This window comes from Bufo gargarizans, chromosome 6 (genome assembly GCF_014858855.1).
Source record: "Bufo gargarizans isolate SCDJY-AF-19 chromosome 6, ASM1485885v1, whole genome shotgun sequence".
NCBI classification, from domain to species: Eukaryota; Metazoa; Chordata; class Amphibia; order Anura; family Bufonidae; genus Bufo; species Bufo gargarizans.
This window is the reverse complement of record NC_058085.1, coordinates 48,800,411-48,818,728: the sequence shown is the minus strand read 5'-3', so window position 1 is coordinate 48,818,728 and position 18,318 is coordinate 48,800,411. Positions and strand designations below refer to the sequence as shown.

The following is an 18,318-nucleotide window of genomic DNA, read 5'->3' as shown; positions in this document are numbered from 1 at the left end:
GTCTGACCTGTTACATGTGCTCTTGGCAGCTGAAGACATCTGTGTTGGTCCCATGTTCATATGTGTCTGCATTGCTGAGAAAATGATGTTTTAATGTATGCAAATGAGCCTCTAGGAGCAACGGGGGCGTTACCATTACACCTAGAGGCTCTGCTCTCTCTGCACTTTAGAAGAAGTCAGGGCCAGGTGCAATGACGTCCACACTGCCTGTCATTCAGGGCAGAGAGAGCGGCAGTTGCAGAGAGAGCAGAACCTCTAGGTGTAACTGGTAACGCCCCCGTTGCTCCTAGAGGTTCATTTGCATATATTAAAACATAATTTTTCCCAGCATATTTTTTTTTTACTAAAAAGAAATGGAATTCCTGAATTTTGCGCAAAGTCGCATCGATTGACTGAATGTGGACGACCCTGGCTGACATTTTCCAACCTGACGGATCACATGGGCAGTGCACAAATGTTGGACATCGGTCATCTCAGACGATCGTGAAACTTTTAATCCATGGCCCGACTAAATGACTAAAACTGGCCTTTTTGGACATCTTTTATTTGATGGCAGCCGTAGGGAATGGAGTTTAAGGCCTCCTGCACACACCTGCATCCGTTTTCTAGTCTGCAAATCGTAGATCTGCAAAATACGGATGTGGCCCGTGTGCATAACGCACTTTTCACAGACCCTATTTTAGTAATGCCTATTCTTGCCCGCAAAAAGGGACGCACGGATGTGGACAGCACACAGATGACATCCGCACATTCAGCATTTTTTTGCAGCCCCATAGAAATAGATGAGACCGCATTTAATCCGCCAACAGTGCGAACTGAAAATTGTGCACAAGGCCTATCACTGCAAGGAAGGTGGAGCACGGTGGTCTTTGTATCTGAGCTGTACTATAGACCTCTGTTCCCCCGGCAGACCATACTAGTGGGCGCTACACTCGGTCTACCGTCATTCATTTATCCCGATGTATACTGCAAATGCAGAGATGACCCCCAGACTGCCACAGTGTTAATGTAGATGTAGCAGTGCTACATTTTTTATTGCATTAATGTATATGTAGCAGAGCTACATTTGTTATTGCATTAATATAGATGTAGCAGAACTACATTTTTTTTTTTTTACTTTTCAATCCAAGAAAAATCTGTATGTAATCTCTGATTTGAAGTTTTGTAACCAAGGGGAGGGTAGGTACACATCTATTAGTCGGCCAGTTGTGTGTTACACTACATCTGAAAAATCTAATTGACGGCGATATAGCGGGAAACATGCTGGGTGTCACTCGACAGACTACCCGAAACATGACACTTCCCCACGTCTTCCAGTATGGCACTTCCTCGGCATCCTCTGTAGGTGAGCACTCTCTCAGCCGCCCCTCCCCATGTCTTACAGACGTCTCCAGGTAATGGGAGGCGCCCCACACCGTCAATACACTGCTCACACAGATGCCAACATTTCTAGCCCGAGCCTACGTGTTACAGTGAAACTCAACTGAAGACGTGCAGAGCAGGAGAGGAGGTGATGTCACTCTGCACGTCCTCCGCAGCTGCGGGGTCACCCCAAGGAGAACCATTGTCTTCAGGGATCATCAGGATAAGGAATTGTCTCAGACATGTAGATTTATGTGGAGCGAGATGAGCGAGATGTGACAGAAGTGTAATGACTGAGACTACCCCTATTGCCCCCCTTTTTTTAGGACAGCCAGGGGTCCAATTGAGGGACCGGTAGAGATGGGGTTACAGCAAATAGCTGTGTCAACATCTAATGTAGACCTGGATGATAAACAGGTTGTAAATCTATCCACATATACTGTATGATAACCACCTCTTGAATAAGGGTCTCACCTTCTCACCGGTTCCACAATGTGATAAATTCCTATGGATCAAAGATATAAATCTCTTCGCCCGAAAATTAGCCCTACATAAAGTACATAAATAAGAAGAAAATGATGTACGTAAAACTTTTGAAAATGAAAGAAGTTGTGTAGAGACATTGGAAGACCTATTGAAAGAGAATGAAGGATATCAGATTATCCCAGATCCACCTTTCTCGACTCTAAAACCTAAGCCGAGAATTACTCCAAATTTTACGCAATTTCAGGAGATAGAGACCTTTGTTCAATTAGTAACACAGGATATAAAATCACTAAAAATGAGGAAGGATCATATTGAATCAAATTTGAGTATTCAAGAACATGAGGCCCTGGAAACCCTAAAAAAGAATGGGAACATAATAATAAAGCCGAGGCAACATAGTTATACAAGATAAAGGTGACTATGTGGATATGGTCCTCAGACTTCTCAGAGATAAAAAAAACCTATAAAGTTCTACCTAATGACCCCACAAAAGATTATTTGAATGAACTAAAAAACCTCCTTCTCGATGCACGTCAGGCGAATATCATCACAAAAGATGAATATCTGTATCTATTTAATAAAAGCCCTACAATCTCTACCTTTTATGGCTTACCAAAGGTGCATAAGAACAAGAAACCTATCCCAAGGAGACCAATAGTCTCGGGCAATGAAAATATAACGCAGGCCCTTAGTGAATATGTTGATCAAATATTGAGACCCTTTGGGACCACCCTACCCTCATATATCAGGGACACGAAAGATCTCCTCCTGAAGATAAATGATATCACAGTGACACCTAACACTATTCTAGCAAGTCTAGATGTAGAATCACTTTACAGTAATATCCAGCACTCATTAGGAATACACGCGGTTGAATATTATCTCAATACAAAGAGTCAAAATTTCAAAAAACACTGATTTTGTTTTATCATCACTTAGATTTATTTTGGAGCACAATTTTTTTGTTTTTCAGGGACACTTTTATAAACAAATCAATGGGACCGCAATGGGGACGTCATGTGCCCCAACGTATGCAAATTTATTTTTAGGGTGGTGGGAAAATAATTTTGTTTTCACAGAACAGATGTCATCGTATATCTGCCACATTATATTTTGGGGCAGATATATTGACGACATTCTCATACTATGGGATGGGGGTCACTCACTTTTTCATGAATTCACTCACACACTTAATAACAATAATATAGGGATGAAATACACTTATGAAATTAAGGATAAGGAGATGGTGTTCCTTGTTCTAAAAATAAAGAAAGCAGAAAATGGACATCTGATTACAGAGGTACACAGAAAACTTACCGTAACAAACTGTTATTTACACTGGAACAGCTGGCACCCGTCTCCCTTGAAAAGAGGAATTCCAACCGGCCAATACCTGAGGGCACGCCAAAATTGTTCCAAGAAAGTGAACTGTTCCAAAGGTTTAAAAACAACAGTATCTAAAAAGAGTGAAGTCATCAGATGCATAGGAACATACGATGGTTCTAGCGCATGCGCCTCCACTTAGGAACCGTGTAGAGATGAAAAGCATAGACGGAGAGACTGGACCTTTAGGACATGCGTGGTTGCGCCAAAGGTACCGATATGAAGGTAAAAGTTCTTACGCAGGCGCATGTCCTTTTTAGGCATTGGTGATACTCACGACTGACTAATCACTGAGATCGGAATCAATTGGCCTGATTGTATTGCTATCATACGACCGCCATGTGTCTATTGGAGAACAAAAGGGGAAAGACCCTCCCATAAGAGGTTTAAACATCAAATTAAATGGCGATCGTTTTGATAGTAGCTCCATTTCCCCTGAAGACGCCACAGTAGTGGTGAAACGTGTTGGGGGAGCTGCAATTTAGGTTTTAAGCAAGTGCGGCTGAGACTTAGTGACCGCGTCTTGGTGCGCTGCAGGCACTTAGTACGTGGACACAAGCGGCAAGGGGAATTCACTCCTAGGTGAAAACTAGGAAGGAAGGGATAGATAAAGAATATTAGATAGGAATACTCTCAGACTCTGGTGTATGGGGATAGAGAGCAGAGATCTCGATATACCAAAGAAGATAGTCAGAGGCTGAGAACAGAGAAAAAATATCTGATCCCTAGGAATAGATAAAGAGAGAAAAATAGAGGAAAGTGACTGTTGACAAAAAGCAATCACATTGACAAAAAGTAATTACACCATCCCAGTGCCGCAGAGCCCAACTGCATTTTATTTTTAAATCATAAATCACCTATTTCTTTTTTCTTCCCGTATATTTTTAAATAATGAATTAAATGTTATGTCTTAAACTAGACCAAAAACGGGAATTTATTAGCCCTAGGCTATTTGAACTGCAATAATGGATGAGACGGTGCGGGTGTATTCCTGCGCAGATAATTTACCGTATGTTATTTATTTTATTGCCAGGAATTTAGCGGTTGGAATAGGGATCCAGAATTTCCCAGAAGGCCTTGCTGTCAGCCTTCCGCTACGGGGAGCCGGAGTATCGACATGGAAGGCGTTCTGGTGAGTTCACACCAACATGTCAGCATGAATAATAGGAGGAGGGGGGTCTTTCCGGGTCCACAATGAGTGTAGGTAATGGTGTGGTACATACGTGTCTATGGGGTTTCCTGAGCTGGTGAAGGGCGGATGCTGCATATGTCACATGTGTGGCAAGAGGAGGTGGCATGTGGTTATAGTGTTTCTTTACACTGGTGATAGTCAAACGGTATCCTCAACCTTGGACATGTTGGGATTCAGGCTCTTTGAAATCGCAATGCTTCTCACTGGATGCAGCAGGACCTGTGACGTCATATGATCACACTAGGAGGACAGGTCCTGCAGCATCTAGGGAGAAGTGAGCGTCCTTGTGTATTCAAGCAAGTATTTCTTTTTTTACTAAAGGGGACATTTGATAATACTGCAGGTATGAAAGGAGCCATTATCTTAAGTTAGGCCACTGTGGGGGTCATTATACTTGGGGCACTATGGGGTCCATCGTCTATACTGGGGGCACTATGAGAGTGGGTCATTATCTATACTGGGGAGCATTTTGGGGGCCATTTGATGTCCAGGGGGCACTATGAGGAGTGTTATGTATACTTAGGGCACTGGAGGGGTTGGGATAAATATAAAAAAAATAAGAAATTTGTCCATTTTTAATGGCTGGTAAAAACTGATGAAAAAGAGCCATGTAAACGTCGCCTTAGAAGTCATTCAAACCCAAGAGAGACTGTTTTTTTTCTCTCGCAATCTGAGCAGTGCCCTGCATGTAACCAGGTAATGCATCTAAGTGATTGTCTCTCTTCGTTGGCAGGTACGGGCAGCTCAGCGGGATGGTTGAGCCCATTGCCGGTGTGTTAGGAGCTGTGGCCATAGCGCTGGCAGAACCCCTCTTGCCCTACGCCTTGGCCTTTGCCGCCGGTGCCATGGTGTATGTGGTAATGGATGACATCATTCCAGAAGCACAAACCGGGTAAGAATACAGGACGGTCCGCGGGTGACCGCCCACACGTGTCGTGCACCATCCGCCCTATCTGCATCATCACTGAATGCTCAGAGCCTGGTTCTTCCGTGTACCATGCCTTGTCTGCAGATATGAAAGGACATCCTCACACGCTGCATGTGTTCTGCAACTGAAAATCAGTTCATCTGAATGGGGTTGTTTTGGGACAAGCGCATGAATTCCCACAGGCTTTATTGAGATGAGATTTTCTGCACCCAAACACTTCTGCCAGGCATGGTACCCTTCCATCACTAGATTCTCCGCACACCCACAACTACAGAAGAGATTCCAGAGAAAAGATTTGGCTTTTAGACTCAGAGACTTTTTGTAACATTGCTGTATTTACCTTGTGCGATAACCGCACTCCACCATATTGCATGCAACTCAATGCATCCATCCGAGGGCAATTTTTCTGTAGCCCAGGGCTTAAAGGGCATTAGTCAGCAGATTTGTGCCTATAAAACTGGCTGACCTGTTGGCAGCTGAAGACATCTGTGTTGGTCCCATGTTCATATGTGCTCGAATTGCTGAGAAAAACAATGTTTTAATATATGCAAATTAGCCTCTAGGAGCAACGGAGGCGTTGTCGTTGCACCTAGTGGCTCTGCTCTCTCTGCAACTGCCACACCCTCTTCACTTTAATTGACAGGGCGACATTGTCACTGTCTGGCCCTGTCAATCAAAGTGCAGAGGGCGTGGCAGTTGCAGAGAGCAAAGCCACTAGGTGCAACAGCAACGCCTCTGTTGCTCCTAGAGGCTCATTTGCATATATTAAAACATTGTTTTTCTCAGCAATGCGGGCACATATGAACATGGGACCAACACAGATGCCTTCAGCTGCCAAGCTCATATGCAACAGGTCACAGGTACAAAACTGCTGACAGATGCCCTTTAATATAGAGATTTAGGGCTACTTCTATGTCTGCTCAGAGGGAAAACGTGTGAGACCTCCATTCCTCTCTCTTCAAGTTTGAGTTTGTCTAGGGCTGGGAGATGCAAATTAAAATGTAAAGCTGATTTATTGGTGGGGTTTTCCTTTAGGCCTCATTCACACGTGAATTTGATTTGCAGGTTTTTTTGTTGCAAAAAGAAAAAAAAAAAAACAACAGAAAAAAGGCAGCATTTCTATTAATGTTAGTGTTTTTTTTAATGTGTAATAGTCAAGCGGATATACGTACTAAGATTAGCATTACAAACGCCAGTCTTAGTATACAGTCCAAATCCATTAAGAGGCACATCAGACGGCAGTCCATGCTCCAGAAACTCAAATCTACGCCACCTATGAGCTGTCGTAAACCATAGTACAGCTGTTGGCCCCTCACTCACTGTCTGCTCCACTTTTGAGAAGTTGGAAATATGGCATGCACCATAATGTGAGACTTTTTATTATTTTTTACACCACAAGAGGTTTAGAAATTAGTGCATTCATTATTTGTGGTTTTTTTTTGTATTTTTCCCCGGTCATGAATATTTGAAACAGGATTTTTGCAGCAGACCCGCTCGTGGTTTAAGCCCATTGAATGTAGCTAAACCTGTGCGGCAAAAATCATTTTTGGTTTGGCATTTGCACTAAATACTGCTGGCAAAAAAAAAAAAAAAAACCCTGTGTGAACGGGGCCTAAGGTTGAATTCTCACTCTTCCATATGTCATAAAGGGGTTTGGAGAAATCCATGCACCTGGTACAGAAACAGAACGGGTCTGCCGCATGTGCCCCCCCACGCACACACTGCTGCCGTATATACCGTATGTCTGTGACCAGTGTAACGCCACCTGCTTTCAGTTTACACACTAACTACTGCATCTTTTCCTTCCTCGCAGTGGGAACGGGAAGCTGGCCTCGTGGACCTGCATTCTGGGCTTTGTAGTGATGATGTCCTTGGATGTCGGCCTGAGTTAATGACGGACACGGCAGTCGGAGGTGCTGGGCGCCACGTCTTACATGTTTACACTTTTATAAATGGACGCTAATTGCTGGAGCGATCACAGATCCAAGCTAATTCTTGTAGAAATGAACGTTGGGTTGAATTGATTGACATAATGTCCGAGGTTTGATTTATAGTTAGTTGGGGGGGTGCTTGATGCTGTATATGGGTAGTGATGAGCTGACTGGCAGCGTGACTCTATAACATAAGGACCGCGTGCGGCTCGTCCATAGATTTATCGCTATCAATATTTTATTGGTGTTGGTCTAACTCCCAAAGACCGCCGATCTGCTTAATGAGGGGGCCACGACCCTTGTTTGCCTGGTGACAATTGTGGGCGTGCTTGGTACTACATGCACATAGGGTGACCGAAAATAATTCTTCATAGTCTCCAAAATGGTTACAGCTTCCGGGCAACTCGAAGCACAAACTGCAGTGACGACTAATGATCAGAGCACTGACGAGTAGATGGAAGTTTCGTTTGGCCAGAGAGGAGCAATGACTACATATTTCCCATGTTATTCACCATTCCAGCCTTGGAAGAATGCGCTGCGTACCTCCTGATCAGATCTTCAGCCGGGAGTCTTCTATTTATACGTTATCTGTGGATTTTATTTATATGCTTTGGCCGCAACGTGTCTTCTAGTGTGAACATGGTTCTGTATGACGTTCTATACTGTACTGGAATATGACACTAGTGATGGGAAGGACCAAATAAAAGCTGTAGAGTTTTATTCTATGTCCTGTGGTTGTCTCTGTTTTGTATACTGCACGCAGTGGACCAGAGTTACAAATACTGGCTTCTAATGCCGGGATTTTGGTGCGAATTCTGTGGCGGAAGCCACCTCCTGTTCCTTTCAATGGGAGGCCAGGCTGCTGAGGATGTCCTTTTCTGAGCAGGTGGTCATGTGCAGTTCTGCTCCATTCAATGCAAGCTGGTCTGCAGCAGTCAGAAAAACCACAGCTGAAACCATGGTGGTCCGTGCTGTGGAATGCACTGCAGAATCTGCTGTGTGAACGGGGCCTAAGAGTAAGACAGTGTCAGCTGATTCTTTCAATATTTACACTGTTTATGCAACCAATAAGTTGGTTTAGTTTTACTCCAAAAATGCTCAAAGATTTTGGCATATTTCGGAAGAGGTCTGTTCTACATTGGATCGCCGACAGCTGCATGGAGGTAAGTATATAAGTTTATTATTTTCATTTGGCAGCATGCTATTGGGCCACTATGGGGCACATTTTTATAACTGGGGGAGCACTATATGGGGCCATTGTTTCTACTGGGGGCACTAAATGGGAACTTTTTGTACTGGCACACATAAAAGGAAGCACTATGGGAACATTGGCTCTACTGGGGGCACTAAGAGGGTATATTTTGAACTGGCACACAAAAGGTGGTGATTTTTATACTGGCACACATTATAAGGAGGTGTTTTTTGGACTGGCACCCATTATAAAGAGTTATTTTGTACTGGCACACATTATATTGAGGTATTTTTTGGACTGGCACACATAAGGAGGTATTTTTTGGACTGGCACACATTATAAGGAGGTATTTTTTGTACTGGCACACATTATAAGGAGGTTTTTTCACCGTCATACTGGCACACATAAGGAGGTATTTTTGTACTGGCACACATTATAAGGGGACTTTTTTTTGTACTGCCTCTTAATAAATTAGGCGCATCTCTGCCCTGCCTGCAGAGGCTGGCGCAGACTTTAGCAATAACTGACTGCAATTTCTGGTGTAAAGTATAGTAAATCCAGCCCTACCCCCTTCCACTAAACCCCACCTTTTATTCTTGCCACGTCAGAAAAGTGTTGAGAAGCCTAAAAAGTTGCCAATTATGGTGCACATATGGTGTGTCTTTGTAAAACCACAATAATGGCGTAAAGGGATTAATAATATCACGATCGGCGTAACTGTCACATACGTGACACGGAGGGAGGAACAGAGGGAGGCCCTGCCCTAGTGAGAGGGAAGGTGGTGACCCCTGACTCACCTTGCGTCTGGCACCTGGCTGCCCTGTCGTCCCTAGACGGGTTCCTCACCCGTACGCCGATCACGTGCCTAAAACCCTGGCTTTCCCTAGGATGAGCCCTAGATAGTGAACAGGGCGGTGGGAACACTAGTCCGCACCACTAGCTCTAGAGGAAAACACCAAGGGGAGGACAGACAATACAAACTAAACATATAATCCCAGGTGGGCAACAACAGGAGACAACAAAAGCCCAACAGGGATCCGGAGGATAGCACTCTGGAACAACAACCAGATTCTCAGCTCCAGTGGGTCAGTATAGATGTCCAGGCAGGAAGCTCTATAACTGGCAACAAGAGAAGTGTGAGAGGCGAATATAAGGAGTTTGGGAGTGGCAGACAAGAAACAGCTGAGGAGGAGAAGCTACGGATCCCTGAGTGAGACAAAAAGGATAGCAAGGCAAACACAGAAAACAAACACTAAGAAACACCGTGATCTTTAGGCATAGAGCGCGCAGCCACCCGCTGCGACTTCCTGACCCCGGGTATAACGGAGTCAGACGTGGCTCTTGACACCCTCGTGACAGTACCCCCCCTTTCACGAGGGGCCTCCGGACACTCAGGACCAGGTCTCTCCGGATGAGAGACATGGAAAGCCTGAATCAACCTGTTGGCGTTTACCTCTGACGCTGGAACCCACATTCTTTCCTCGGGACCGTAACCCCTCCAATGCACCAGATACTGAAGAGAGCGGCGGACCCGACGAGAATCAACAATTCTGGATATTTGAAACTCCAGATTACCATCCACAACAACAGGAGGAGGTGGCAGCGGTGATGGTTCTAGAGGTGGAACATACTTCTTGAGCAACGACTTATGGAAGACGTTATGGATCTTAAAAGTCTGAGGTAGCTCCAGGCGAAAAGCCACAGGGTTAATGACGGCTACAATTTTATAAGGACCAATGAACCTAGGACCCAGTTTCCAAGAGGGAACCTTCAACTTAATATTCCTAGTAGACAACCACACATAGTCATTCACTCCTAGGTCCGGACCTGGCGACCGTTTCTTATCGGCCATGCATTTGTATTTACCACTCATATTTTTCAAGTTAGCTTGCACCTTCTGCCATACCGATGAAAGAGATGAAGAAAACCGTTCCTCTTCGGGAACCCCAGAAGACCCCCCCTCTTTGAAAGTACAAAATTGGGGATGAAAACCGTATGCACCAAGAAATGGTGACTTGCCAGTGGATTCCTGACGGCGATTATTTGTGGCAAACTCGGCTAACGGTAAATATGATGACCACACCTCTTGGTTTTCAGACGCAAAACACCTTAAATATGTTTCTAGGTTTTGGTTGGTACGCTCAGTCTGTCCATTCGACTGAGGATGGAAAGCTGAGGAAAAGGATAAGTGTACCCCTAAACGGGTACAAAAAGCTTTCCAAAACTTAGAAATAAACTGGGTTCCCCGATCCGAAACCACATCGGAAGGGACCCCGTGAAGCTTCACGATTTCACTGATAAACACCTGAGCAAGAGTCTTAGCATTAGGAAGTGCGGGTAGCGCAATAAAGTGTACCATTTTGCTAAACCTATCTACTACTACCAAGATAACTGTTTTACCCGCAGACAAAGGTAAGTCAGTGATGAAATCCATTGATAGATGTGTCCATGGTCTATTGGGGATGAAAAGTGGCAATAAAGACCCTGCTGGACGTGTATGAGAGACTTTCGCGCGTGCACAAGTAGAACAAGTAGACACGAAATCTATTACATCCTGACGCAACCTTGGCCACCAAAAACGACGAGACAATAGCTCCAAGGTTGCTTTACTACCTGGGTGCCCAGCAAGTGCCGAATTATGATGTTCCTTCAATAACTCAAGACGCAGGTTTAACGGTACAAACAATTTCTCTGAGGGGCAAGAGGCCGGGGCGTCCCCCTGGGCCTCTAACACCTTTCCCTCTAGAACAGAGTGTACAGCCGAGACAACCACTCCTCTTTGTAAAATAGGTACCGGATCACTAACATTACCCCCTCCAGGGAAACTACGAGACAATGCGTCTGCCTTGGTATTTTTTGCCCCAGGACGATAGGTGATTACAAAGTTAAATCTGGTAAAGAATAGCGACCACCTAGCTTGTCTAGGGGTGAGACGCTTAGCCGATTCTAGGTACAGAAGGTTTTTGTGATCCGTAATTACCGTGACGGGGTGGATTGCTCCCTCTAAGAAGTGACGCCACTCTTCAAACGCCAGTTTAATCGCCAACAGTTCCCTATTTCCAATATCATAGTTCTTTTCTGCTGCAGATAATTTTTTGGAAAAGAAAGCGCAAGGACGCCATTTGCCAGGAGACGGACCCTGAGACAATACAGCCCCCACTCCCACCTCCGACGCATCAACTTCAACAATAAAAGGCTGGGAGACATCAGGTTGAATTAGAACAGGTGCCGAGGTAAATCTCTCTTTTAGAGAGGAAAATGCAATTTTAGCGGCGTCAGACCATTTAGAAAAATCAGTCCCCTTCCTAGTCATGTCAGTAAGGGGTTTAACGATCACTGAATAATTTTTAATAAACTTTCTGTAGAAATTTGCGAAACCCAAAAACCGTTGTAGAGCTTTAAGGTTCTCAGGAAGATCCCAATCTAAAATTGCCTGGACCTTCCCAGGATCCATACGGAAACCTGAAGCAGATAATAGATATCCCAGGAATTGTATTTCCTGAACGGCGAAGACACATTTTTCAATTTTCGCATATAATTTATTCGTCCGTAGGACCTGCAGTACTTGCCTGACATGTACTTCATGTGTTTTCAGATCAGCCGAATAAATTAAGATATCATCTAGGTATATGACTACAAACCTGCCGATGAGATGACTAAAAATATCATTAACGAAATGTTGGAAGACAGCAGGGGCATTGGTCAGACCGAAAGGCATGACTAAATTTTCGTAATGCCCCTCAGGGGTGTTAAAAGCTGTCTTCCACTCATCCCCTTCCTTGATACGAATCAGATTGTAGGCCCCCCTAAGATCAAGTTTGGAGAACCACCTAGCACCCGCAATCTGATTAAACAGGTCAGGAATGAGAGGAAGAGGGTATGGGTCTCGGACGGTTATCCGGTTTAGCTCACGGAAATCTAGGCAAGGACGCAGGCCCCCATCTTTCTTTTTAACAAAGAAAAACCCTGCAGCCACGGGTGAAGAAGAGGGTCTGATGTGTCCCTTGGCCAGACTCTCGGAGATATAATCTTTCATGGCTTGTCTCTCGGGACCCGAAAGATTATACAACCTGGACTTGGGTAATTTTGCACCGGGAATCAGGTTAACCGGGCAATCATAAGGACGATGAGGTGGTAGCTTCTGACAACCCTTTTCAGAAAAAACGTCCTCAAAGTCCGAAATAAATGTAGGTAGGGAAGCTATGGAGGCGATTAAGCAATTGTTATTTAAGCAATTCTCTCTGCAATGCTCACTCCACTCCAATATCTCCCTGGCCTGCCAATCCACCACTGGATTGTGCGCTACCAACCAGGGAAGACCCAATACCACAGGAGAGGGAAGGCCCTCCAGAACGTAACATGAAAGACGCTCCTTATGGTGGTCCCCTACCCGAAGATGTAAGTTATGGACAACGTGAGTGAGGTTTCTCTGAGACAGAGGAGCAGAGTCAATAGCGAATATGGGAATGGGTCTCTGCAGCGTACAGAGAGACAAACCCATAGTGCGGGCAAAATGGGCATCTATCAAATTTACCCCTGCACCACTGTCTAGAAAAAAAGAAATAGACTCCGTCTTAACACCAAAAACAATAACCGCTGGCAACACAAATTGAGATGTTCGTATGGAGGAAACGTATACCCCCCGGCTGACATCCTCCGCACAGCCTGGGGTTAGTAGTTCCGACGGTCTTTTGTTTTTGGGAAAGGAGGGACAGACATTAATGAAATGACCCTTCCCCCCACAGAAAAAACAAGCCCCCCACCTACGGCGAACCTCAGGAGGACGGACCTGACGAGAAGTTCCTCCTAGCTGCATAGGCTCATCCAAGTCCGTACAGACTAACTGCTGCTTGGGAGAGGTTACCGATTGCTCAGGAATTTTCGATCTCTCCCTAAGACGTCTATCTATCCTGATAGAGAGGGACATAACAGCATCAAGGGAAAGGGGAGTCTCATACAGCGCCAGCGCATCCTTAACCCTTTCAGATAACCCAGAGCAGAACTGACTCCTGAGAGCCGGGTCGTTCCACTGAGTATCCGTAGCCCACCTGCGGAACTCTGAGCAATATTCCTCTGCTGGCCGATCTCCGTAACTTCGACTCAGCCAGGGCGACACGGTCGGGGTCATCATATATGAGACCCAAAGCCCCAAAAAATCCCTCCACTGACCGGAGAGCCTGGGAACCAGGGGGTAACGAGAACGCCCAGGATTGCGGGTCCCCCTGAAGCAGGGAAATAACAATCCCCACCCGCTGTTCTTCATTACCTGAGGAGTAAGGGCGCAGCTTAAAATATAATTTGCAGGCCTCACGGAACAACACAAATTTGTCCCTTCCCCCAGAGAATCTGTCAGGAAGAACAACCTTGGGTTCTGTAACAACCTGGTTACCCATAGCAACCGCTGGGCTTACGGTCTGCTGCATTTGCTGCTGCTGTTGGAGGACAGACGCCTTCAATCCTGCCACCTCCAAAGACAGGCCTTGAAGCTGTTTTGCCAAAGCAGCAATAGGATCCATATTGGATTCTAAGTAGAGAAAAAAAAATTAAATAATTTATTTTATTTTATTTTATTTTTTTCTCAAAAAATAAGGGCCAGTTATAATATCACGATCGGCGTAACTGTCACATACGTGACACGGAGGGAGGAACAGAGGGAGGCCCTGCCCTAGTGAGAGGGAAGGTGGTGACCCCTGACTCACCTTGCGTCTGGCACCTGGCTGCCCTGTCGTCCCTAGACGGGTTCCTCACCCGTACGCCGATCACGTGCCTAAAACCCTGGCTTTCCCTAGGATGAGCCCTAGATAGTGAACAGGGCGGTGGGAACACTAGTCCGCACCACTAGCTCTAGAGGAAAACACCAAGGGGAGGACAGACAATACAAACTAAACATATAATCCCAGGTGGGCAACAACAGGAGACAACAAAAGCCCAACAGGGATCCGGAGGATAGCACTCTGGAACAACAACCAGATTCTCAGCTCCAGTGGGTCAGTATAGATGTCCAGGCAGGAAGCTCTATAACTGGCAACAAGAGAAGTGTGAGAGGCGAATATAAGGAGTTTGGGAGTGGCAGACAAGAAACAGCTGAGGAGGAGAAGCTACGGATCCCTGAGTGAGACAAAAAGGATAGCAAGGCAAACACAGAAAACAAACACTAAGAAACACCGTGATCTTTAGGCATAGAGCGCGCAGCCACCCGCTGCGACTTCCTGACCCCGGGTATAACGGAGTCAGACGTGGCTCTTGACACCCTCGTGACAAATAAATGTCCCTCTAAGTGGCAGATAATTATTACTATTGGGAGGATTTCCGGGAGCACTAGTACTGTGGGGGGCACCCTGGTACAGTATCAGCTTGGCACAATTATTTTTAGGTACATTATGTTTACACTATTAGTATTGGACACTATTTGCTGGGCACAGTTTTTTTTTAGGGCAAAATGTGCCAAAATGATTGAAGGGGGCACTATCTGTGGTATTAGCATAATCTGTTTCTGCAGTATAATATTGGGAAGCACAGCGGGCACAGTATTGCGGGTGCCAGGATGGGATGTCCAGAAGACGGGAGGAGGATGGAAAAGTAGAAAACTAAGATCTCTTTGTCAAACTCTGCAGAGACGAGAGATGGCTGAAAGAAATCATCATGGCGGTCTGGTCTGAATGGAGAAGATAAAGAAAGAGAACGTCTACATCAGATTTACATATAAAACGTTTTCAAAGCATATTTTTTAAGGGAAGGGCTGGAGGAAAAGAGGTTGAGAATTTGACATGGGCAGGGGGAGGTTCAATTTTCGCTTCAGGTGGTAGAAAGGCTAGGTGCACGCCTGGGTGTAAAAAGGTTAGAAAAGGGTCTAAAACACTTAATAAATCCAGTGCAAACCATGTACTGGCCCAATAGCAATAGTAAATCTGCCCTATAATGTGTCAGACCTGTGCTAACCAGCAATAACGCCCAGTCAGTCAGGTCACGCGGAGAGTTTCACCACGGCTGGTCGCATATAAGGATACAGTTTGTGTGCATTCAGCAATAATCTCTGCTCGCATCATTCATAAACATATATATGTATGTACAGTATGTGTATATATACACACACACAATATAATATATAAAATTAACAAAGCAAATGCCACGGCAGAGCAGTCATGTCCCCCTAGTAAACACGTGACTATACACAAACACGGTGACAAGAGGTTGTTTGCTGGTTCTGCTCCCATCCATACTGTATGATCTATCTGTTTCTACATTGTATGGGAATATATACAGAACCCTGTCAGATGTGTACGACATATACCAGGAATACCCAGAGAGGATAACCAGCCGTTATCAGCCCCATTTCCTGTATTATCATACATCTCATTCAGATAATTATCTTCTTCTGACTTAGGGCTCATGCACACGACCATGTGACTGCTGGGCCCCTATTGCATCCCGCAAACAGCGGGTCTGCAATATACGGGCCCCGGACATTTTTGCACTGCATCACAGATGCGTACCCATTCACTACTGCATGCACTACTTTTTTTTTGCGGTGCGAACCCCATTCAAGTGAATGGGTCCACGTCTGCATTCGGCGGCCCTAAGGTCACTGCCTGTACATTGCGGGCCGCAATTTGCATATCGGTGCGCATGAGCCCTTAGGGTGGATTTAAACGTTGCAATAATCAGGCAGATTATAGGGAATGAATGTTCCTTCGCACGCTCGTTCCCAACAATCTACCCATGTAAAGGTGCCGCCGATCACCTCATGAACGAGCGTCTCACTTGCTTATCGGGTGATACTGTTGTTCGTGTAGGCACCTAAATTATGGTTTCTGGGCAGCAGACCATCCATCGAAACAGGGATCTGCTGCCCAGAAACAATGCAGCTGTATGGGGACAAGCGATGGCAATAGTGTTCCTTCGTCCCCATACTGTGGAGGAGATTGCTGCATATAAATGTAGACCTTTACCTCCACTTAATGAGCAGCCGGCTGTCAGGAAGAAACGCTTCCTTCCCGACAATCTGCTGCTCATTGCACTGTGTAAATGTACCTTGAGGGTCTGCCAAGCATTCCGTTATTCACAGATAAAGATCTAGACGGGCATTGATTATGTGTTTTACGCCACTTTGTGGCATATTAAGGTGTCAAAGTTTGTCGCAAAATCTGTGCCTTTACCCCACTCACTCCATTTTTCCGAAGTGGCGGGAAAAGGTCGGGCTGGCTTGCCCGTCTCGTTCATCATTTTCCACACCATTTATGGAGTGGAAAAACTATGCCAGTAAGGGAGCTGAAGTAATTTAAATCCTGTCGCACGGCCGGTGCAGAGAGATTAAGACCGGCGTATAAATAGTGCGTCAAAATTAATAAAATTTACAGGCAAAAATGTTGACGAGAAACTACTCCGGCCAGGGGCTGGCTTCGTTTTTACGCCATGTGCAAGGACTGCCACAAATGCACTTAATTTATGAAGAGGCGACGGGGGGGAAACAAAGACTGGGGGAAAAAACGGTCTTAGTAAATGGGCCCTAGTGTCAGCACCATCAAGTCCTAGAGAAGAGAGGTCAACGAATCTGCTGCCGATCATGCGGACAGGTGGTTAATTTGTAGGGTACAGCCACACGGCGATCTTGATGGCACGACAGCTGTTTCGCCCAAGGATCACAGTGAAGCAGTGGTAGCATAGAAATGAATGGTACCGCGACCCAAGAATTGCAAAAAATCTAGTAGTGTTGGATTTTATGAGATTCTGGGGTCGCTGCAACCCTGTTCATTTCTCTTCTGACATTACTACACTACGATCCTTAGGTGTGACAGCTGCCGTGCCATCGCCAGCCCATGTGGCTGAACCCTTACATCAGAAATTTGAATTACCATATTTTTCGCACTATAAGATGCAGCCCCAGGTTTAGACAACAAAAATAAAAAAATAAATGTTTTCTACTTATTAAATTTTCCTTGGTGGCGGGGTCAAGGTCAATCATTTTTGGCTCTATCGTAGAGGTGGGGCAGACTCTGGTGCTTTAGTTGTGTTGTGGGTATTGTAACACAGAAGGAATAGACTATGGGGTCTCATCTGTGTCTGTTATGGGGGGCTTTGATGCTGACACATTGTTATGGGGGACACTTTATGCATAGGGCACCTTAAGCTGGTACCTGAGCTCTCCCGGCGGGGCAGTCACATGGGACGGCACGTACAGGCGGTGAAGGCACTTTGCGTGGTAGTCACCCTTCAGCAGCAGTGCAACCGCCCTCCAGCTTTTTCCAGCTGCTCTGGTGCAGGAGACAGGAGAAAAGGGTCATCGCTCTGGTGCATCGGGGACAGGATGACAGCCAGGTTAGTACACATCCTGGTACATAGCATAGATTGCATGTCGGTACATCGCATGTGTACATTGCAGGCCGCTGTCAGTGTGCACATGTAATGTGCTGGCTATGTGTTATGTTTGCAGTATAAGACGCATTATAAGACACATTTTCCCCCACTTTTTTTTTGGGGGGGGGGGGGGGGGTCTTATAGTCTGAAAAATACTGTAAACATGACATCAAGTCATGTAATTATAGAGTCAGTGGAAACAAGGGCGTCTTCACACTCAGTGGATTTTGTTGCAGTAATTTTGTTGCATGTGTGGGGGGGTCATAATGGGAGCAGTTATTCCCCCCAACCTTTCCTGGAAATCCTGTATTTGCATGTTTTTATACAGTACAGACCAAAAGTTTGGACACACCTTCTCATTCTAAGAATTTTCTTTATTTTCATGACTATGAAAATTGTAGGTTCACACTGAAGGCATCAAAACTATGAATTAACACATGTGGAATTATATACATCACAAAAAAGTGTGAAACAACTGAAAATATGTCAT

The 18,318-nt window shown here is 45.3% G+C and overlaps 1 protein-coding gene across 2 annotated transcripts in view; it reads left to right on the top strand.

Annotated features, from left to right (window-relative positions):
- SLC39A11 (solute carrier family 39 member 11) overlaps positions 1–8,000 on the top strand; it is a 310,670-nt gene extending 302,670 nt beyond the window's left edge. For both annotated transcript variants that reach the window (XM_044297525.1, XM_044297524.1), the window contains exons 8-10: positions 4,265–4,363; positions 5,157–5,315; positions 7,165–8,000. In XM_044297525.1, the coding sequence (XP_044153460.1) occupies positions 4,265–4,363; positions 5,157–5,315; positions 7,165–7,243 (337 nt within the window). In that variant the 3' untranslated portion in view covers positions 7,244–8,000. The remainder of the gene's footprint in view (positions 1–4,264; positions 4,364–5,156; positions 5,316–7,164) is intronic.
- Positions 8,001–18,318: the final 10,318 nt, after the last annotated feature.